The 23,158-nt window shown below is 43.9% G+C and overlaps 1 protein-coding gene across 1 annotated transcript in view; it reads right to left on the bottom strand.

The window, feature by feature from the left end:
• clcn2c (chloride channel 2c) overlaps positions 1-23,158 on the bottom strand; it is a 136,065-nt gene that overhangs the window by 73,790 nt on the left and 39,117 nt on the right. Inside the window, exons 4-11 of the mRNA XM_069676530.1 lie at positions 20,910-21,043; positions 18,280-18,357; positions 10,894-10,972; positions 9,555-9,680; positions 7,617-7,701; positions 3,186-3,287; positions 1,388-1,472; positions 556-711 (exon numbers count right to left, since the gene is read on the bottom strand). Of these exons, the coding sequence (XP_069532631.1) occupies positions 556-711; positions 1,388-1,472; positions 3,186-3,287; positions 7,617-7,701; positions 9,555-9,680; positions 10,894-10,972; positions 18,280-18,357; positions 20,910-21,043 (845 nt within the window). The remainder of the gene's footprint in view (positions 1-555; positions 712-1,387; positions 1,473-3,185; positions 3,288-7,616; positions 7,702-9,554; positions 9,681-10,893; positions 10,973-18,279; positions 18,358-20,909; positions 21,044-23,158) is intronic.

Genomic DNA, 23,158 nt, shown 5'->3' with positions numbered 1-23,158 from the left:
CGGTTGCTGGTTTTACACAGAGCTATGAAGACGTTCTCTGTTCACATATTTTTATATGGATCCCGTCGGCTCTCACAATCAGCGTTAGGACATCAAAGAGGACTGAAACTTTAAACGGCCTTCAGGGAACGTAACTTTGTAACACAGTACGGGCGGGGGAGAGATAGGGCACTTCACATGGTGTCTCTTTGTCGCCCCACCAGTGACAAGAGGAGATGGGCTCAGTTCCAATACTTTCCCATTAGCCTGGGGCCAGTATTGAATAAGAAGGGCAAAACCTTCCCATTTATAATACGTCCGTGTTCAATCACTGTCTCCTCATGACCTTCCTTTATCTTTAATGCCCCTATAGCTACCAGCAGCATACTGCATACAAACTGCACCAGCACATATCCAACATCAAGAGAGTGAGTGAAGGAAGGCTTGAACATGTGGACATGTGAAGTTTAAAATAAGAAGAAAGCGAGACTGTAGGGCTGAGGAGCTTCCAGAAGTATCTTGAATGTATTCAGCGACAAACCTAGATTATCTGTCATCGCAGGTTTTCTCTCCTACCTTCATGATGATGAAGAGGACCAGGGTGACGAAGACGTTGACCTGCGGGTGTTTCCAGGCCGCGGAGTGTCCGATGTAGTCAAACTCCTCGGCGATGCCCTGTTTGGCCCACGTCCGGTTGTCAAGTAACGTTACCAGAGACTCTTTCTGGGTCAGCTGAGGGCCACAGGAAGTGACATGGGTTAGAAAACATGGGGGGACTGTTTTGTAGCATTTTGTCTTGTTTGACTGAAGAAGCTACAGAGAGTGGAGTTATGTTGATTGCTTTCTTTTAAAGTTAAATAACATTCCATCTTTTGTGCATCTGACTCACAGACTGTATAAAAAGATGGACGACATGACAGCTCCCTAAAAGTGAAGCCAAGCCCTCTCTATCGCCCCCTGCTGACTGGCTGCAGTATAGCTCATAAAGCCCGCCTCCTCCATGTTAACAGATGGGACATGAGTCAAACTATAAAATCAAAATACATTTTTCTCAAACATGGTTTCTGTCATTATAGTTAGTTCTTATCATGCTGATTTACATCAAAGTGTTCATTTTTCTGACAAGTTTACTTTTAATGAGTTATTTGATGCAATAAAAAGGGGGTGTGGCCTCATGATTGACAGCTCTGTTGACAAATACGGCTCCTCCAGCTGATCTGTTCTGGATTAGCAGAGTCTGTATTATGTATTTTTCCCTACTTGCGTGTTGTACATTTGTATCTGTACACCGTGTCGTGATGTTTGACCCCAAAATCGACGTCTTACCAATAGTGGACACAGTTTTTGTCCCAAAAGCTCTGGATGAAAGTAAAGGTAGTAATGTAATAAAAACATGTGCAGAACTTACCCTGCCCGCCATAAACTGTCCGAAGCCAGGGGGAAACGTTAGCGTGGAAACAAGTAAAGTGACCAGCGCGGGATAGAGCAGACGTCTGAGAGAGAGAGAGACAGAGAAAGAAAGGAGAGAGGTGAGAGAGAGGAAGAAACAAAACAATCAATATCCCACAAGATTTAATGATATTAGTGATACTGATGTAACTGCATGGACTGGATATATGTGCTCCTTTTACACCGACGGCCTCTTAACAGAAGATGGACACTCATCTTTGTGCCACACAATGTAAATAGAGTCTAAAATTAAAAAAAGGAATACATTTCATTTTTATAGACTCAGATCTCAAGTGAAGAATGTTGGTTGGATAAAAACACCTCAGCTGGTCACAAAGGCTGATTTCAAAAGTAAACATGGAGATCAGTTATAAACCAGCCTCGTGTCCTAACAGCATGCAACGCCGTGCACGGTTTTATCCTGTCGCTAGCGTGGACAAGGACGAGGAGCGGTTCCACTGAGTAGTTACCTGTATGACACCTCCTCATTTCCCTACACAAATCTAAATAAAGTGCCAGCTGGCTAGAGGGAGAATTACCAGGGAGCGGGGAGCGTCCAGTAAGGAAATGTTTCTTGATATTCAGTTACCTGAACAGTCCTGGCTTAGCCTCTAATTTTGCTTCATAGTACGCCCCTCCGGTCTCCAGCGCACCGCTGAGAGCAATATGGTTTGTTTACGTAATGAAACTGTAAATTTGACGGATGCAGTGTGGACAGCGAGCGTCCGATGTTACGTGATGCGACGCGATGTCTGACGCTCGCATGCTGTTAAGACACGGTGCAAGTCATATGCGGAGAACACCACAATAAATACTGATCACTAGTTACATGACGTGCATCGTATTACATTGTATGCAAAATCTTCACCTAAAAGTAATGACAGCTTTAAAGTTAATGAAGTAGATTTCCAGTATTAGCTCTGAAATGTACCTTGAGTACAGCACTTCTACTTCTACTTCTACTCGGATAAAAAACCTGTTCAATTAAAACAGATTTGTTTAAACGTTCTAACCTGCGATGAGCAATGCAGTGTGTGCAGCGCTGCTGCTCTGTTTTGAGCTGAACTTTAGTCATAAGCCCTTTTGTTATTTATTCCCTGCTGAAACCACTGAATCATTGAAGTTAAAATGTGGTGTGATCCGCACAGCACCCTCCGATTTAACAACCAAAACCTGAACAAGAGAGGCAGCAGGCTGGAGGGAGTGACCTCTGTCAAGATGGTTATAGCAACCTACTTACTGCTGCTCTTATCGTATGTCATTTCCAGTGGTTTGTTTGAATCTGCTCATTTTAAGGATCGGTGTGGACACAGAGCATCAAAAGTTATGAAACTCCACGCGATAGGCAGATGCTTGTTCTCTGTTCGGACACAGAGTGAATACATTTACTCTAAACGGTTTGAACTCAGGGGCTGCACGGTTGGCGCTGTCGCCTCACAGCTAGCAGGTTCTCAGTTTGAATGTAGGGGGCCTTTCTGTGTGGAGTTTGCATGTTCTCTACGTGCATGTGTGGGTTCCCTCCGGTACTCCTGCTTCCTCCCACAGTCCAAAGACATGCTCGTCAGGTTCATTGGTGATACTAAATTTCCCGTAGGTGTGAGTGTGAAAGGCTGTCTGTCTCTATGTGTCAGCCCTGTGATGACTGCCGATCAGTCCAGGGTGTAACCCCGCCTCTCACCCAGTGACTCAGCTCCAGCACCCCTGTGACCCTGAGCAGGATAAGCGGTATGGATAATGGATGGATGGTTTGAACTTACTTCTTCATGAGGAATCTGTTGATGGCCTTCTGCTTCCTGATGAACTGGACAATCAGTCGGTTCAGGTAGACAAACAAAGCCCCACCGAAACCACTGGCGATGCTGCAGAGAGACAGGACAGAGAGGTGAGGCAGGTGGAGGCATTTTTATATTTGGTGCATAAACTCCTAAAGGGTCCGTGGTATTCTTAAACAAACCACAACATCAGTCACAGCATTTTTCATTCTCAAACCACCTCCACAAGTGCCTTTGGCCACAATAAAAACTATGTAAACACAACGAGTCTCGGATGCAGTGCAGGCGAGTAACAGCAACAGGTGCCAATAAATATTGTTGAATCCTTTTTACAGTAGAGTCCACAGACGGAGGAGCAAAAAAAAGGATTTTCTGCAGATACAGAAGAGAAAAAAGGAAAAACAAAGACGTAGATAGAGAGGAGAGAGTAAACAGGGAATCACAGCAAAGACAGAAGAAGACACAGAGCGTGCAGTCAAACGGAGACGTGCGGGGGAGTTGGAGTCAAAGCAGAGAGGTTTACATAAGCATTCATATAAACGCTCAGTGGGAGTCCTCTTTATGGCACTGAGAGGGAAAGAAAGGTACGGAGTGAAAGAATAGACTCCGACGGTTATGCAGACTACCTAATGCTCATAAATTTATCCTGCTGCATTATTAATTCTGTCAAATACATCTGAATAAATAATGAAGAGGATGATGAGGGAGTCTTTGCAGCCGCCGTGCAGCCGAGGAAGACGCTGCATGTGTGCCTGTCTATGTTCTTTGTAGTTTGAGGGCGGGATTTGTGGTTTTTGGTGAAGATTCAAACGAAGGTGAGGGTACCACTGAAGGCCAAGCAGGGTGAGGGGTGTGATCAGGTAAAGGTGACACAGCCTGATTACGGCTTCTCCTGGAGAGAGGCAGTGAAAAACTGCAGGGTGTGGTACATTACTCCTGATGAATATATATATCACAGCTGATTCATCAAGTACTTGTTGATTTCAGCCTTTTATGCCTTTCTTAAGAGGAGACAGTGTCATGTCTCCAGGATGGTTAAGTTCCCTTTTGTTACCCTTATGTTTCATGTCTTGTGTTTACTCATACCTTAGATACCTTGTGTCTCTTTTTAGATCATCCACTGTTCCCGGCCTGTGTGACTACCTGCCCCTCCCTAATGTGTTTCACCTGCGTCTAATTGTCCCCACTCACCCAGAGTATTTAGACCATGTCCACACGTACACGGGTATTTTTCAAACGCCGTTTTAGGTCACTGAAAGCGGATCTTTTGTAAAACTCCGGCCAGGGTGAAGACTTTTAGAAACTCTGTTTCCACGGAGACGTGTAGATGGGGTAAACAGCGTTTGCGGCGGCTTCATTGGACAAAACCGGTCCGCTGCTTTTGCAAAGTTGAAGCCATCCAACCCATTGGGACAATTTGCAAGTTATTAACCTTTCTTCCTCAGTGAGGGGGCTTCTGGAGCGAGAGTCCACGCTCTGCCGCCACACTCGACACGGGAATTGTGCCCGTTATCTCCTTCGTGAGGCGCCACACACGAGGCGACATTCCTTGCAAAATGACGGACATGACAAAAACAGTGATGCTTCTAACCTCGCTAACAGGACTTTTCACACATATATGTACAATTACTCGTCCACTACATTGAGGAGCAAAGGCGTCGGGATGCACTACTTCACTACATTTGATTGGCTGCGATTTTCTTTTTCTTCTTTGCACGAACGGGTGATATCGCCCCCTGTTGGTGTGGCATTCTCATGACAGTGTTTCTGTTGTGTTTTTGCGTTTTCATTTAGACAGGGATTTTTTTATGACCGTGCTTGTGTGGACGGGTTTCTTTGGATACGAAGGAGGGAAAAATGCCCGTGTAAGTGTAGACATTAGCCTCTGTGTTTCCTTCCTTCTGTGCCAGTTCGTCTTGTTCCTTTGTGACTACGTTCCAGCATTTCCCTCGAGTATAGTAGGCGTACTGATCTGACCTTTTGTGTTTTTGGACCTTGCCTTTTGTCTGATATTTTTGTACACCTCTGCTTGTGTTTTTGGATTACCTGTGTACCAAACTTTTTCTGATTAAACAGACTTTGATTTTCAATTCCTGTCTTGGAGTTTTTGCCTTTGAGTCAGTGTGACAGACGGTAGATAGAGTCAGAAACAGGGGAAGAGAGAGAGGAGAGGACACCAGCAAGGGGCCAAGGGTGAGAGTCGAATCAGGGGCCGCAGCTTCGAGGACTGAGTGTCTATGTTGGGCGCGCTAAGCTAAACCGACGTAGCGTAATTGCTCATCTTTTTAATGGTGAAAAAACTGCTGTCACAATTCCCCAGAGCCGTGCACCTGTCATGTTATTGTTTTGAGTTGTGGACTGGTGGTCAGAAGAGAAAAACGATTACATTTTATTATAATAACAAATAACGTAAAGACAATTAGGGCCTAAGATTGTCTGCATCCACCAACCAGTCACGCTGTAGTTTACATCCCTCAGTGTTTCCCACAGTGTGGCTTGCATGAGGGACTTGGGATATTTATTCTTATTGCAAATATTTAAAGGAATCTATTAACCTAAAACAAACAGCAGCATAACAAGGCCTACGATGACGAGGAGAGGTCGCACACACATCATGTACCCGTGGGAAGTGACAGCGCAGAACGTCTTCTCTCTACAGAGCGTGTGGCTGGTAGTAAACCTTCCTCACAACAGCAGAACAAACAGCTACACGAGGATTTTCCACTAATTAAAAAACATGCCATTGTTCTCTTACACGGGTGGAAAAATAAAAATAAACCAGATGTGATGAAATGTCTTCCTGAGGTATCATGTTCACAAGAATGGGACGGGAAATGTGTGAAGTTAACCTTTGACCTGTTGGCTAAAAATATAATTCCTTTATCATTTGTGTGCCGTTAGCATATGACTTCTTGAGCTATGGGCTAAAACAGACGGCAGAGCGACCTTCACCTTTGAACATCTTAATTAAATCAGTTCATCCTTGAGTGGATGTTGGATGTTTTTCCTTTCAGGTGGTCCTGAGGTATTTTGTGCACAACAATGGGATGTTTTGAATGAAGGACAACTGGATAGAAAACCTTAAAACATATTTGCATGTGTGCAGGTATCAGAATGTACTTAGCATCCTTGTGTCCGAGTGATTCTCACTTCTTACGCCGTCGGGTGAGCAGGAAGTAGAATAGTGTGTCTTTAAAGACGTGCTCTCGGCAGCGTGCAGCACGCATCATCTCTTTCTGGCCTAGTGGATTGAGACACTGACCGACTTTCCCTGCTTGACAGCTCCTGGCGATGGAAGATGGACGTCTCCACATGACACGCACACACACAGATGTGTCATAGCACGCTATAGCACAGTGTAAATCCGGGGATGCTAGGTGTGTTGTATGTGCAAGAAACTGGTGCAGTAGACGGCGTTAACATGTCTGTACAGAGACCACCAAACGATGAAGAGAAAAGATGAAAAAGAAAAGAAAAAGGGTTTTTTTTTCTCCAGGGAAGCTTAGGCAGAGTAACACACCACCATGTGCTTCTTCAACTGAGATGGAGTGAGAGAGGGAGTGGCAGAGGGAGCATCCCCCCGGGAGTCTGTGGTCTCATTCACAGCCATGGAGGAGCCCTCGGGCTGCGGCAGGATGAAATAAGACATGCCTCAGTGCCAAGCAACTGTTGCAGGCTGAATTATCCATGTTAGGTGACTCATGCAGGCTACCCTGAGGTAACACCTTCGCCGTGCAGCTCATGAATAATATCTGAATTAATGCTGCCGTCACTGCAAATGGGAATTCCTGTCAGAACAACCAGATGGACGAAAAAACAATGACTCAGTGTTTGGAATTCATCTGAACTTTCTGTGGACTTTTACGACACAAACTGTTTTCACTCCGGAAGACTGGAAAAAAAACTTCTTTTCAACCACTTCCTGAATGTTTGAGACCGATACCGATTTTTAGTGGGGAAAAAATCACACTTACCAACATGGCAGCCGATATAGAAATGTTCTTAACGGTGAATGAAAATTGAACTTTTAAATTTGGCACTGATATGAAAATGCAAAGTAACTCAAGAAGTTGTAATTTAAGAATATGTAGCATTATTATACATTGTGAACAAACCTCAGCTATGATGCTCTCCTACAGACAGCGCTGGGAAAATTGTAAACTATGGCTGAACGATCAATCACCATTTCAAGTTTTAATATTGGAAAACATAAATACCAGTACTGATACACAGTACTTGTGATAAGGGCTAACGTGTTAAATCAATGGTTACAATACTTGGATAAAAAAAATAAAATGGATTTCTTACTTTCCCAACTGTATTTTCTTGGTTTTGAAAATTAGATTATATTCCCGATCCCTGCTTATATTCATTTTTGAAATCAAAGAAAATGACCAATCACAAGTGAAGACTCACCCAATGACGGCAAAGGCAGGAAGCTCCTGGAGGTCGAAGGGAAAGTCAAGCCGGAAGCGGGTTTTAAAAAGCGCTGTGATGGTCTCTAGAGAAGGACAAAGTACAACGGGAGTTAGGAAAGGCTACGAGCCAAACAATCATCCAAATCATAACACAAGGTCTGAGGTCTGAGGTCTGAGGTCGTGCAATCGGATGCAGTGCACTGCAAAAGTCCCCAATGGAACGTAACAAGTGAGAAGTAAACAGAAAGTTGAGCTGCAGTTCAGTCCTGGAAACAGAGGTGTAGAAAAAGTTGGGTTAACGAGGAACTGAGTCCTGAGGACGCCGTGTGATTGGCCGTGAGTTTCAACATCTGCTTCTGGAAACTCTGGTTAGTTTTTTTCTCAACAAGGAACAGCATTAGCATTTTCGGCGCCAGCTTACACCCTCAGTTATCCTTCACTGCTTTCGACAGCCCACCTGACACTGCCCGAGGCCGTTGTCACACACAGCAGGGAGAGTACAGCTACAGCTACAACAATAATGATGGCTGGATTCCATTTCGGTGTTCCAGGTCTAACTAGAGCCAACAATAATGTAAGCAGCTATACCTCTGCTGTGCCGGTATTAGGATTTGTGACTTCTGCCCATGTCAGTATCCTTAAAAATCTACCGACATTTCAAGTGATTGCACTGTTGCAGACAATTTTCCAATGTCTCAGTCCCTAAGTTTTCTGGAGCGGTGCACTCCCGTTCTCACGATCGTTGGTGTGAGGGAGTCAAAAATGTCCATACTGTCTGCTGTCTTTTTTCTGCTCTTGACTTTCCGATATAATCAAACATGTTAAGTATTTCGAATTTTTGGCTGCAGCAAATAGAGAAGTTTAATGACATGAATGCTGTCAACAACCAGCACAAACAGAAAGTAACAAACCGGGTAGAAAGTAAACATGGCTGCTGTTGTTCTATTTGAATGTGAGGGGATGGTTGGACCCTTGCTTACAGTTCAGAAACTTTGAGGTAGGGAGAAAGGAAATGTCTTGCTAGCATTCTGCTAGCTAGTAATGCTCTTACAGCCAACATTAAGGCCTCAATCACTGCAGATAACATAAACTACTGCACACACAAGAGCAGCTGTAGAGTCTGTTAGACTTCTGTTACTTGATCTAAATTGATTTTTTCTTTGTTAAAATTTCCACCAGGAGAGAGATGTGAAATCATTGCTGTGTCTCAATCCAGGGGCTGCATCCTTTGAAGGACACGGCCTACGGAGGATGAGTCATCCGTAGATTTAGAGCACTAAGGCCGAACTGAAATGAGACGGTCTGGTCTACGGAGGATTTCCTGTTTGTTTCACCAGCAACAGGTAGCTAGCGGGGTAGCTAGAGGGCTACATGCTATCATTACTAACGTCACGTAACTTTACCAATTATTTGTTTCAAGGCCTGTTTCATTATTTATAACATTTCTATCACTAGCTATCTGACTGAGTAGAAACCAAAAACTTTTACATTTAAAGGTGTATTCCTCAGCTGCCATTTTGTTCTAATTGGTGCGCAGTGAATCTCGGGATACGTCCTCCTTTCCCCGGGCCATGAAGGATGCACCTGATTGATCCTTCGTGGGGAAAGGAGGACGCATTTGTTGGCCGCATCTGAAGGAGCCTTCGAAATGGGAAATCTTTCTACACAATCGGCCTTCAAATACGTCCTTCGAAGGATGCAGCCCCTGAATTGGGACACGGCTAATGTTTATCTGTTAATGATGAAGATATCTTGAGGGGGTGTCAGACTTTAGATGTAGATTTGTAACCAATACTTTATTTATGTCTGAACAAATCCAGTTGTCATCTGAAGTTTCTTGGACTGTCCGTTTTTGCAGATGTTGTTTATAGTATTAATAGTACTCGCACTTTGATCCCACAAACATAAAGTGTATTTGAGCACATGTCAGTCTTACCTTCGTCTCTGTTCCAAACAGCCAGCACTCTGAAGATGAAGGCACTGAAGGTAGCAGCGAAGAAACCTCTCCAGTAGTTCCGCACCGCAAAGAACGTGGATGTTACTTCGATACTGAACAACACACCTGGATCACACAAACACAGAAATTGAATAACATTAACAAACAGCATTTCGAGAGTATCTAGCTTCTGTATCGTGGCGTATTTCCGAGTGAAACAGGACGTGCAGGCGGGACATATCATTAGAGGGATTTGATTTGATCGTAGACAGACGTTCTCCACAGCGCAGTAGCTAGCTAACTGACCGAGCGTTCTTGGTGCTCTGCGGCTAAATGTTGCAGATTGACTGGTTGAAATTGGTTGGTTCTAGCCTTTTTTTTTTTTTTTTGGCCTATATTGTCAAATAGCTGCACAATATTACCGGGGATGTGATCTAAAAGGATTAAAATGACATTTTTTATTACTTTCACGACTTTAAAGGGGGGGGGGGGGGGGGGGTATTATGCTATTAAGCTAATATGCTAATTTCAAGCATCTTTCACTCTGTGATACCTGTGGAGTAGCTTAGCATAATTTACAGTTGAAAAAAAACTCTGTGCAGGCCCTCATGCAGCCTCTGCCCGAAACGACTCAGTCAGCTCTGTCCCTTTGAGAAACCCCGCCCCTACAGGCCTGCTTTCTTCTGATTGGCCAGCTCGCCTAAGCCTGCTGAGGCTGCACTCTGTGATGTCTAGCTTTATCTTAACCTCAGGTGTGCATCATCTACAGGTTATGAACTATCTATATTGGACAAGTAGGTAATTATCCATCCATGTATATATTGTGCATCCAAAATATAAAGGACCATATATATGTTAAATTAATGTTATTTGGCGAGCTAAATTATTGTGACTTTGACCAGAAAACGTTGTTTTCTTTTCATCACATCCACACACGACTTCCTGTCATCGCATGCTGCTGAACTCAGACATCCTCTCCCTTTAATGAGTCCTTTTTATTCCTGTTAATTTAATTGTACTGAACGACTCCCCTGAGCTGAGTTTCTCTATTAGCTACAGGAAGTCATCGTGCGCTATACAATGCTTCAATGATGACACCCACACATCCTCATGTTCTGATCTGTACCTGCACATATGAAGGCCCTAAAGTTAGCCTGAGGTGATATTAGCTGTACAGGCAGAGATATTGCCTTCACTATAACATCCCCACTGTGTCACATAACACTCACTGTGTGTTACTATATTTCCTATTAGGACAACAGTAAAAGAAACAACATATATTAAGTAACACACACCTACAGAGCGCTGTGTGCCAGACTTGTGCTACTATAAGACTCACCTCCTATGGGGGCAGCAAAACAGCATCCCACGCCCACAGCGCAGGCTGCTGCCAGCATCTCGATGTTTCTTGACTCATTCTGAAACACACACACACACACACACACACACACACACACACACACACACACACACACACACACACACACACACACACACGGTTACATTTCACTTATTTAAACACACAATTACTATTCTGAAAATCTCTCTGACAACACCGGCTGTGACACCAAATGCTACGTTTCAGGACATTTATCCTGGTGTCTTTATTTTGGGGGCTAAATGAGCAACAGGTACAAACTAGCTGGTAGCTGTGAAACAAGCTGTAACGGCTGAAACATAATTCCCGCAGACAAATACGCCTGATCAAAGTACAGCCAACAAAACTGCTGACAGGCTCAGATCGTTATTCAAGAGATAAACCCTTTAGTTGTAAAGTAAGATGCCTTTTTTTTAATTAAATAGAAAGAGCTGTTACATTGCTCACTTCAAATCACCCAGATTGCACTGATTGTGTTGTGTTGCCTGATTGCTCTCCTCTTCCCCCATGCAGTCGTGTGCTGGACCAGGAAGAAGATCTCACTCACACACACAAAGCCCGAGGAGCAAGGCTGTGCTCTATCTCTGCTGAAGAAGCATTTTGTGTCTGACTTTTTTGGGCAAGCGAACCGTGTGCCCGATGGGATCACCGGGCAAGTGTGTCAGAGAGGCAGTGTATTGGTGTTAATTAAAATCTCGTGTGTAAAAGAGACAAAACACTCATTCAGAGATCTGTGTGTCTGTCGAGCTGCAGTAGAACCCCGTAAGCGACCGATCTGACAGAACACGTTTTAGCAGCTGGGGGCTTTTTGTCACTGTTTTTAATGAGGGGCTTTTTGTGTGCTGCTTTGGCGTTGGAGAGCGCCTCGCATTTTTCCGCTCTGTGCGCCTTCGCGTTTTTGAGGAAACGCTCTGAGCGCCTCGAGTTGAAAAAACTTCAACTCAAAGCAGAAAAGCGCTCGACAGCATGGGCGTTTTTTCTCATTGTCCAATCGGATGAAAGGAGAGGCGGTGAATGACAGCTAATAATTCGGTGGTTGCCTTAACAACAATAGAAATAAAAGGCGCAGCGAGCTGCTCTTTTTCTAACCGTAGGCTTCAACAAAAAAGGCAGTGTGGTGCGCCTCATGTTTTACAGCCTGCAAAGCGCGTTCTGTCAGATCGGGGCCTAACACAGTTGCGTGTTTCAAGTTTACTGAATCCAAACTCACCATTGTAAACACAAAAGTCACACAATAACACAAAGCGACTAATTGATGAAATGAAGGCAGCAGTAGTCCGGCGACTCGCACGTTCTACGAGTTAAATTTGTCTTTTTGTTGATGGAGTTTCGTGTCTTTAAAGGGAGCGACAAACATCTTTCTGTAATCTGTTATAGACACTTAAACGAATAAGAATTTAGAAACAAGCTCTGTTCGTGGACTTATTTTGAATGGGGACAATTGCTCGCTGCGAGTATGTTGCAGCCATCAAAGCTCATTTCACAGGCTAATTTACCGGAGCAATACCAAACTTTTTTAGAAGTACCCCTAAAAAAGAGCTGGTGAAGTTGAAAAAGTTGAGGAATTACCAAAGAAAAAAACGAGTAAAATGTAGTGCACAGTAACTGCACAGTCTTTAAGAGAACAATAATGAGGTTACAGTCAGATGACGAGAACACACAGTAAGGCGCATAGGAATAAATAACAATAACATCAAGGTGCATCTTGGGGGATGGAGTTTCTTTGGCATGCCTGATCTTACGTACCTTCATTCCTATGAGACTGGTTTCCTTCAAGCAGCATGTCAGTGATAAAGAGATGTTAGTGTGTATTTATGTGTGTAAGTGTGCATCCCCCTTCACTGTACACTCAGAGGCTTATCCTGGTCTTACAAACTTATAGTGTGGAAGTTTGATTAGCATGCTGTATTGCTACTTACACACACACACACACACATATGGTCACAGAGTAATATAAAAGGGGTTATCAAGAAACATGTGCAAAAAGCAGCTTGCACTGCAAAATGTGTTAATCTAGACTGAATGCTGGAAACGCCTGCAGGCTGGAGGACTTCTGCTTCCTCCAAGTTTTAATCACAAAATTCTCCCATGAGAGTGAAGGATGCAAGAAGCGATATTTTTAACCATTTTCATTTGAATTCACAATCATTACAAACACGTGTTCAGCAGCCAAACACCGGGCTTCATGCACGAACATTTGGGGGTCGAACACTTAGGGACTGCACCCCGAAGTGCCCTGAAGAGCAAACAATGTCTGTGCACTCTGGTGATGTTTGCGTGCATTTAAATTATGTCATTATGCAAACATTCGGGGCAAATTTAGCCCGCGTCTAATTCACAAACATCAGCGCTAACAGCACCGCACAGTTAGAGAGAAAATATTACTGTCTGCAGAGAGCTGAGCTCCGTCAGCGTGGAGCACAATGCATGAGAGCGCTGCTCCACGCAGCAGAGAGCGGAGGTGCAGACAGCTTCTCTCCACAATCAGATGCAAAACAAGAGCAAACTTTATGGCCGTGTTTGCTCTTGAATATCATCAGTTTGCTTTGATAATCGGACCTTGAGACGAAGCAGGTAGCGGGGGCAAACGATGGTTTGGATTTGGCACATGGTCTCTGAGTAAGATTCAGTAAACTCTCTTAACTGTAAAACCTTTTGTAAACCTTTCTACTTGATTAGTGCCTTCTGTTCTCAGGGAGCTTATGTAATTTGATCATGTGAATTACGCTAATTACCTGTTTGGCTTTGTTTGTGGGAAAGTCTCAGTCATAAAAATGTCACACAAAAGCAAAAATGTAACATTGCTGAGCTTCAAGTCTCAAATGTATTTGTGTCATTGTGTGAAAACTAAAGAACCCTAAAAGAATTTGCTACAACTGTCGACACAGAAACACACAAAAAGGAAAGTTTTGAGTAAAATTAATCACCGTCAAAAGGTGGACACTATATTCTGTTCTTACTGTACAGCTTTATCTGTAACCAAATTAAAATTATTTGAGATGAACCGTCAGTTTCATAACTCATGGCATCATTTGAAATTCTTTAGGAGAGCCCAAAGTTTCTCCAGACGCTAAATGTGTCTATAAATATTTTTTAAATCATGCACGGGCCAGGAGAAGCCACTAGAATAATATTCTTTAGTTTGATTATGTCACTTTACTCGCAAGTAAACTCTAGGAATTCATAAAAAACTCATTATTTAAGAATACATCAGGATGACTGTTTGCCACATGAAGGTCGAGCACCGAAACGTTGCAAGCAAATAAATGTATTTTCTGTACATTGGACAGTGTGCCAGACTTTTACCGGACAGATTTTTACCTCACCAGGCAGCTGTCCTCTGAAACAGATGTGTACGTTTTTCTCTAACTTAAATCATTTACATGATGAGTTCGATGATTTCAAAAAACTCGATGAGAGACATGAAGAAACGCTCCAGTGAACGGACACTTGAATAAAAATAAAGTTTGTTTGCAGTGAAAGAATTTAACCGGACTGCAAAAGTGGGGAAGAGACAGTGAAGCATGCTGGGAATTACCTTCATGGAGGGATCCTTTATGAAGCATGGGAGTAAAAGACAAAGTTTAGATACTGGACAGCGATGAATGACTTTAGGTACTGAACGTACTGTGAATGCAGCGCTGAAATACGACCCTGTAGCATCACATTGTTTTATCTGTTCACGTGTTTTAAAACGACGGCTCACTCCACGTGCGTGTCGAGCACTCATCCCTCTTTTTAGACACTCTATCTAAGAGCAATGTGAAACAGAAAGCAGGTTTTTACAGCCCACAGGCTACATTAGCATACTGTACTTCAAACTCTGGAGAGGGTGAGACACTGCTGCAGGGGGACACTTCACACACACGCACACACACACACACACACACACACACACTCTGAGCATTAATATGCAATAAAATGCAGCACAACACGAGCGAGAGGGGAGAGCGGGAAAAAGTAACAGAGGGTTACAGGGAAATGAGGAGGAGGAGGAGGATGAATATGATGATGATAATGACAGGAGAGATAAAGAGGAGACAGGCCGGTGGAAATATTACAAGACGCCTCGGACGCTGTGTAAAAATGAGATAAAATTTGCTGCCATCATTCTGAATGAGTGCAGATTAATAAAAAAAGAACGTTCGTGGGTTTCAACATAAAGTATCTGTGTCTTTGTGTTTTTTCCCATTTTAAATATAAGTCTAAAAGGATGAGCAAGTGATCACCTTCTGTTTTAACTTTCACACAGCTTCCCAAAGTTTTCACCTGCCTTCTGCCTTTTCTCTGGTCATAAATACTGCAGCCATTAGAAGTTGTGTAATGTCCACACAGCTGTGGATCAAGGTTGACAAAATGTCCCATACTTTAATACTTTTCGATTCCACGTTTCAAAACGTTACATTCTCCTTTATTTTTACGTTTGATAGGACCAAAAGGTACCGAAGCTTTAAAAAAATAAAAACAAGAAGATTACTCAATTTTTGGTACCTAAGAGTTCTTTTTTTGTTGTCGTGGTAATGAACCAGACATCGAGTATCGTTTTTTTACTCGTATCATGTCGAAGTTTAAAATTCTGACAATCCCACTGAGGATGCACATTTTGACTAGTTATTATATTTAATGTGTATTAAGAATGATTAAATCAAGTTGTTCCTCCAAACCAGCTTTGCATCGAGGCACAGTTTGTCCGTGCAGTAACCTACAGTATATATGAGGACATAATGCGGATGCAGCGTGGGGACTTTGGGGCTCTGGCACCGACCACTCTCTCTGTCTCACTGCCCTCTGTACTTTCTTCAACCCCCTCCCGCTTCATCCCCCCCAGGAGAGGTGCTCACATCTTCAGAAAGGAGAAAGATGAGAGTCAAGATTTTTCTCTGCCCTCCTCGGGCTCCCAGACTCCGATCCCGACAGACAGGAGGAAAAGGAGGACGAGGAAGGAGGAAATCATTTCATTTTCCTGATTTCCCCCTTCTCTCCCTGTCCCTTAATAAAGTTTACATCCACATCTCGCTGCAGTTCTTCTGATCTTATTGTACAAGTTGATTAAAATGTACATAGTCTCTTATTACTGTCAGTTGGTTTTGGTTCAGATGATCGGTGGTCAAACAGAGATGGTAGAAGATATTTTCTTCACTCATCTTTATCTATCTTTGCTTCTCCCCTTCACTCTTGTCTTGCAATTCACCTGCAAGTCTTTAACTTTAATATTTTAGGCCTTCACATCTCTTCACCTCTCCGTCAAACATATGGGGAAATGTCGGCTTGTTCCCCCTCTAACACCATTCCTCTCGGCTTTTAGAAACACCTGTCTCTGCTGGTATTCAATATGCAACAATGCCTGAAGACATTACTGGATGCTTTGCTGATCAATTCTGCATGGTGAGGGATTACTTCTGAGAATATTAACTATGGATTAAATTATTACTTGGAAAATAAAACAGGCTGTCTGAGGGGCCGGGGCGCAAGCACGCAGAACGCACGGTGAAACCAAACCCCGAGTCAGATTAAAATGTTAATATTATGTGTTACATGATTACTATTACGGTACGTTTAAATTCTACATGCTGTCTGCGGAGGTGGGCATGGCTGGCATGCAGCTGCAGGAGGGAGAGGTGAGTTGCCAGGTGAGCTGACTGGCACAGCTGGTGCTCGTTAGCTAAGGGAGAGCAGACCCATGAGGAAGAACTTGAGGAAGAACGTCGCGTCGACAGATGAAGCTCATACTGATGTTTTGTTGAACTGTTAAACTGTTGTTGGCGATCGAGCCGGTGTGCCAAGGACGCCGGGCAGCAGAGGTGCGCGGCGAGAGAGCGATCGTTGTGTGTGGAGTATAAACTGTAAGTGACCCGCCTGCTGTGTTTGAGTGAGCGCTCTCACAGAGGCATGAGATGTGCTACACTATCTTTTTAACATGCTAACAAACCTCCAAAAAGGATTTCACAGGCTCCAACCAGGAATGAAAATGAGGTAAAAGATTTAAGCAACAACAACAACAGCAGGGGCATTTTCAACTGCAGAGGCAACCCATGAGGGTAAACTGTCTCACACATAGCAGCACGTGAAAGCCGACGCTTTTTCCACCATCATTTATCCACTGGAAGGGCAACTGAGAGGGCACTTTGTCTTTTTTATCTACTACAGAGGCATCCATGAGGGCATTTGTTTGTTTGTTTTTAAACATGGGGGGCATGGGGGGCAATCGCCTGAGTACACCACTGTACTCAGTGTTACACACAGCCCTCAGGGCGAAACCAAAGACGAGAACAACAATGTCCACAACACCCTCTCTTCCCTCATGTGAGCCACAGACCGAAGTGAAGTCAATGTAGAAGTGTCTTACACCTGCATTATTTCTAATGACCAGCAGGGGGCGACTCTAATGGTGGCAAAAAGAAGTCATGAGTTTATGGTTTTAACAGCTCATTTAGTAAATTCTGGTTTAATTAAGAGAAAATGAGACAATAAAGCCGGTTACACTTTAGAGCGTGGCTTTATTTGATTGACAAGTCGCAACGTCGGCACCCTGAAGAGCTTCCTGTTGACGGTCGCTTTCCTTTTCAGACTGTTTGCTTCATCTGAGCGTCGAGTTTGTGTCTTTTTCTTTGGATTTTCACTTCTTGTTGAAGTTGTATCTGTAGTCATCCATCTTTTCTTTGTTTGTTCAGCCATAGTAGATTACTGTTTACTCGCAACACTTGCAGAGATCGGAAAAGCAGCCGCTTAGCTCCGCCTACCCTCTCTGGCAGACCAACCGCTGCTGGCTGATGGAAAAACGCGTCACTAACTGGGCGCTGCTTGTGATTTTTTCCCGTGAAAGTTGCACCAGACAGCCAGTCTGTAATACTGCAAATGCAAAGGCTTTCATCAGTGGGCCACAGGCTCAATCACCATTGTGTTACCTCATTCGGCGACAGATAGAGACTTAACAGACAGAAAATCTATTTCAACATGAATTAGCATCTTGATAGCATTAGAGCTAGCGTTAGCTGATGCCATAGTGCTTGCTGACACCTTGCTCTTCTCAAGTTCCACCCTGTTGTCCAAATACGGTCACAAGAAGCTCACAGTGAAAGAGCCAAACTTGACTAATCAAAATGTTAACTATAACTCCACATTTCTATTAACTCACACTTTACCTGATTTTGGCAGCTGGAGCAGTTAGAGGGCAAAGGTCAGAGGTTTGTTTTTAAAAAGGGATCGGATGCTTTAAGCACCAAATTTGACACATGAAAGAAAGGGACTAATTTTCTTGTATGGTGTATGGAGTGAACAGGGTGTATTTAAATAAAGAGAAAGAATGTAATGAAGGTCATTGTCATAAAAAACCCAGCAAAGACTGACCTCATAGATTCCTCCAAAGAGAGACATGAACTTGCTGAGGAGCGCGGCACACAGGCTGGCGATGTGAACGAAAGGACCCTGACAGGACGAGAAGAAAAAAACACAGTAAATCAGGTGTAAATGTCACAAGTCAAGAACTTCCTGTCGTGTGTCACACAAGGCTGCACGTAAGAACTCTTTGAAAACACATCAACATCAAAAAAAGAGTCTGCAGTGAATATTAAGAGTCTGCGGATGAAGTTCAAAGTGGAACTAACAGGATTAAAAGTGAGAGTGTCACATCAGGAAAGTGATGCTGGAGTTAAAGGAAGTGAGAGGCCTGCGCTGAATCAGAACTGTGGATGCTTCTGCAACTGAAAGGGCCTGAGGCTCGTGTGTCAGCGTGTGTGTGTGTGTGTGTGTGTGTGTGTGTGTGTGAGGAAAAGATACATTTCCCTGCGAGTATGTCTTCAGGCGAGTCTTTCAGAGGATGCCATACAGTGTTCCTGCTGAAAAACACAGAGTGTACTGTAGCCTGGGTGACTATTCCTCGCACATACCCACAAAAACAAGTCCACAAGACATAAACAACATCTGCAGAGCCGGGTGTGGGGTACAAAACATCTCCAGAAACACATTCCTCTCGCTCTCCTTCCTTGGCGTTTTTAAAAAGGTCTCAAGTCAACTCTGCAAACTCCTTTCTCCCTCTCTCAGTCGCTGCTCTCGACCCGAGCCTGAACATATCGGCCCATCGTGTGCCATTTATGAATCATTTGTAATTCATGCTGGGGGGATGCAGGTAACCGGAGAGTGAAGGAGTCGGGGAGGGTTATGTTTACCTGGGAAACTCGTGTTTGTTTATGTGTGTGTGTGCACTGATGAGAGGCGTGATACGGCGGCTGTAACATCTGAGCTTTACCACCTGCTCCTCCAGTGTTCCTTTGACCTACATGGGCTTTAAAGAGCAACTTGCAGGTTGGAGACCCGAGTGAATCAATGTGTAGGAAAATCATTTAGTAATTATATTCTTAACAAAATATATGAATGAATACACTACAGCGGCTTCTGGAGTCTTTTTGTTTTTATATTTCCGCATCAAAACAGACGACCGGATGTGACGTAACAGAAGGGAGTCCCGCCGATTAACGACGGGTTTAACATTAATAGATATGGATCTAAATCACAGTCTTGTCATTGACGATGAAGACATTATTAATTCACTTGCATACGACGGACCACAGGCTTATAATTATGAGCCTGTTAGGCGTCAAAGAGAGCAGGAACAGGCCGGGGTGAGGAGAAATAACGGCCACAGGAGAGACACTGAGCTGTAGTGCGATGAGAACCAGAGGAGAGCTGGGCCGGTGTTAGCTAGCGATATCTAACGCCGCTTTCCCACTGGTCAAAACACCCACTAACACCCGCTAACACTCTGTTTTTTTGCTTAATGGGAAAAGTAACAATCTGCATTCAGACCCGGGTTAAATGGCTCTGCAGTAGACCCGGGTAATTATCGCCTCGGCTCCGATCGGCATTGATGGGAACACAAAACCCGTGTCGACACGCTAATCTCCGCCCCCTTTCCGGCGCGATGCTATGCTCCGTCGATAACTTCTGCGACTCCTTGTCATCTCAGCTACAAATTCCGCCCGTCTCCGTCCGAGCAGCGCTCGAACATCATTCCAAATTTGTCAGCGCCAAGTTTGATAAACAGACAGAATGAGTGATCCCAGGTCGGAAAAACCTGCGTCAACACGCTAAATTTAGGTGGGAAAGGGGTACAAGGCTGTGCTCACATCACAACTTTGTAAAGCTTATCACATATCCGTACTACGTTTCACAGTGCCACAGTGGTGTGAGAGAGAGACAGAGCGGTGACAGTTTCCTGATACTTTGTTTGATAGGTGCTTGTGTGTCCCGTCCCGAAGTCCCGTCTCTTCACCTGCACAAAATGCACCCAGACTCGAAAGCTCGCTCCGTTCCTCTTCCTGTCAGGAGAACGGTGGGCTCGATGTCCCGTCGAGCTACAATTTGTGCAACCGGCACAAACGCAAAAAACTCGCAACGCTGCTGCAGGTTGAGCTAAGGCAGAGTCGGACACAGCGAGTCCCTCTTGTGACGTAATATGACGCCATGTTGGAATCGGCCACTTTTTCCTCTAAATTTGTGCCCTCATGTCTTCTAAATAACATGAAATCAAGGATGAACCTTTTCCACAGCCATTTTCAGACAGCATTGAGTATTAATGTAGTTTAAAATTAAACCTGCAAGTTGCTCTTTACATGACTGATACTGATTCGAGCCGAGGCTGCAGAGAGCTGGTACACCAACACTGACGGTTTGTTGTGTAATCTGGCATTCAAACCTGACGGCAGCTCCGTGCCAGACTGGATTCTGTATTTGATCACAAGCAAAGATTCGACGCTGCCAATCCATGAAACTGTGTTTGCAAACATCGAACATCAAATGTGGGACAGCATTTGACTTTGGCCGGCTTTGCTAACATAAAGAAGCAGTTTTTTTTAGTCCCACAAAGTCAGCATGAACGAGATGACAGAAGCAAAGAGGAGTTTTTCTTCTGCACACTTTTTAGTTATTATCTTGTGCTCTGCGTGCGTGTGTGTGTGTGTGTGTGTGTGTGTGTGTGTTACCTCCTTCCCCAGGGGCATGCCGCTGCCCAGAGCGCAGGTGAGCCCGATGACTTTGGCAACAAAAGTTTTGAAGGTGAGGTATTCCTTCAGCACGACTCCTCTCAGGATGGTCTTCATCTCCGGGATGCCTGAACCTGCAGGGGAGCACAGTGGGCGCTTACAGCTGACTGTTCATGAGGACAGTATCCAATTAAAGGTCAGTGGCTCTTTAGGTTGACAAATACTTCAGTCACATCAAAAGCTGATCGAAATAGTTCAACAGTTTTGAAATATATGTGTGCTCGTTACAACTCAAAGACCAGAAACAGGTTAAAGCATTCACCTGGAGGCGCCTCTAAAGTGAGCTAAATAACATCTTCTATCTAGTTTATTATTTCTGTGCGAAACCTGAAGTGTAAGACAGACATGTTGCATTTTTCCAGGACCGAACAGGATCGTAAAACTCTGCCAGGAGGAGCAACTTCCCCGAGTCTTTTCGGAAGATTCCCCCGTGTAACGCTGCCTGTGAAGTTTCCATTGAAGACGTCGTTTGTGCTTGTTTATCTGGCGCTACACATTCAGGCCTCCCCCTTCATCGGAGAAAACTACGTAACAAAACCTACACCAGCTCCAAACTGTGATTCAGTGAAGGGAAGAGTAAAAGGGAAAAGGAGGTGTGCCTCGCTGACAGAAGGGGAACCTCAGATTCTCAGGGGCACATCCATCTCTTCAGCCTCTTTAACGCACAGTGACAGCAGAGTCAGGCACCTGATGGAGAACCACAGTGTGACTGACACTGACACTGTTTGCAGACAAACCTAACCTGAGCGTTTGAATTGTTAACAGAAGTTTTGGGAGGATTCGTCTCCGAGAGTTCCCCCTGGGGGGGAAGCAGAGCCTCGAGGGGCAGACTGTTACAGTGTGACACAGAAGTGTTACCCTGCAGCAGCTAGCGTTTAAACACATTTAGGAGTTCATTACAGGACAGGGTGGCACTATCAGTCCGGTAGTTCAAGTGACAGGAAGCTAAAAAAGATATTAGGAAAGCTATCACGCTTTCATTTCAACTAATGTGTTCAGGAGGGAGGCTAACCAACACAAAGTGATGGATTGTGTAGGATCAGTAGTTTTACAGTATCAGCACTCCAAGGGAGCTGCCCGCACTATAACTTAAATAGATATGCAATGATATACAATATTTCCTCAATTTTTAAAGTAAAAGCTGGGTCTCTAATAAAGATGTTTTCCACTGGATGATGCATGATTTCAAAATAAAAGCCTAAACAATATCTAGGAAATATATTCACTTGAAAATGCCACTTAAAGCTCCTGTGAGGAGTTTTTCGCTGATTATGAAACGGATTGAAATTCATTCTGATGACTCGATATTACCTACATAAGCAAATGAGACCATCAGCGACGAGACTGATTATTTTTATATAGTTACTTTTAATGCCTGAAACTGCTGGCGGGGGGGTAGGTGTCAGACGAAGCGATTACCTGCACGCTGCCTTTGTTTACATTCTCCAGGGCAGAACTTTAAAGTGAGTGATACATGTGACTGTTAAAGAAAGCAGGATGAGATTCTTTGTTAAACACCACCACTTCAGCATGTAGAGGACAAAATCAGCAAAGAGATGAGAGGTACGGCTTTGTCCACAGGGGGCGCCAAAATCAACACAAACAGAAAGTTCCTCACAGGAGCTTTAACGTGTCATCTGGGCCAAAAGTATGTGAGCGTGGGTCGCAAAGGAAAGTATTTTCCTTTTCCACTTAATATATTGTCTTGAAATCGACTCAATATCATAATAATGTCTATAGATCTATTTCTATCGTGCAGTGTTTTAAGGCAATGGTTTCGGTTATTCTTGGTTCTATAAAACTGTGAACCCAAATATGTAAAAAAAAATTACCTTTATACAGTATTTGATTGTATTTAATCTCATTTAAATTCAGTGTTAAATCCAGTGAGCATATCCCAATACCCTACATCCTTACCATCCTTGATGTACCGTAAAATTCGGTGTATAAGACGCACTTTTAATACTTCTGTTTTTGTCTAAAAAGTGGGCTGGTGCGACCAATCTACCGGTATAAAGAGAGGTATTTTATTGTGCTACAGTATTTTACCCAGATGATGGCGCTATATTGTAGCAAAAGCTTCGTCACTGACATGCGCCGTGATGATCGCCAGTGCAGCCGCCATCCTCACAACAATCAACGTTACCATAGGCTGAGCGCAACTACCGCAGCGGTAGCTAGCGGGACTG

Source organism: Semicossyphus pulcher, unplaced genomic scaffold (genome assembly GCF_022749685.1).
Source record: "Semicossyphus pulcher isolate SPU_LCO1_2020_fin unplaced genomic scaffold, fSemPul1.0.p SCAF_26, whole genome shotgun sequence".
Classification (NCBI taxonomy): domain Eukaryota; kingdom Metazoa; phylum Chordata; class Actinopteri; order Labriformes; family Labridae; genus Semicossyphus; species Semicossyphus pulcher.
Note: the sequence above shows the minus strand (reverse complement) of the source record. Positions and strands in the feature narration are given on the sequence as shown.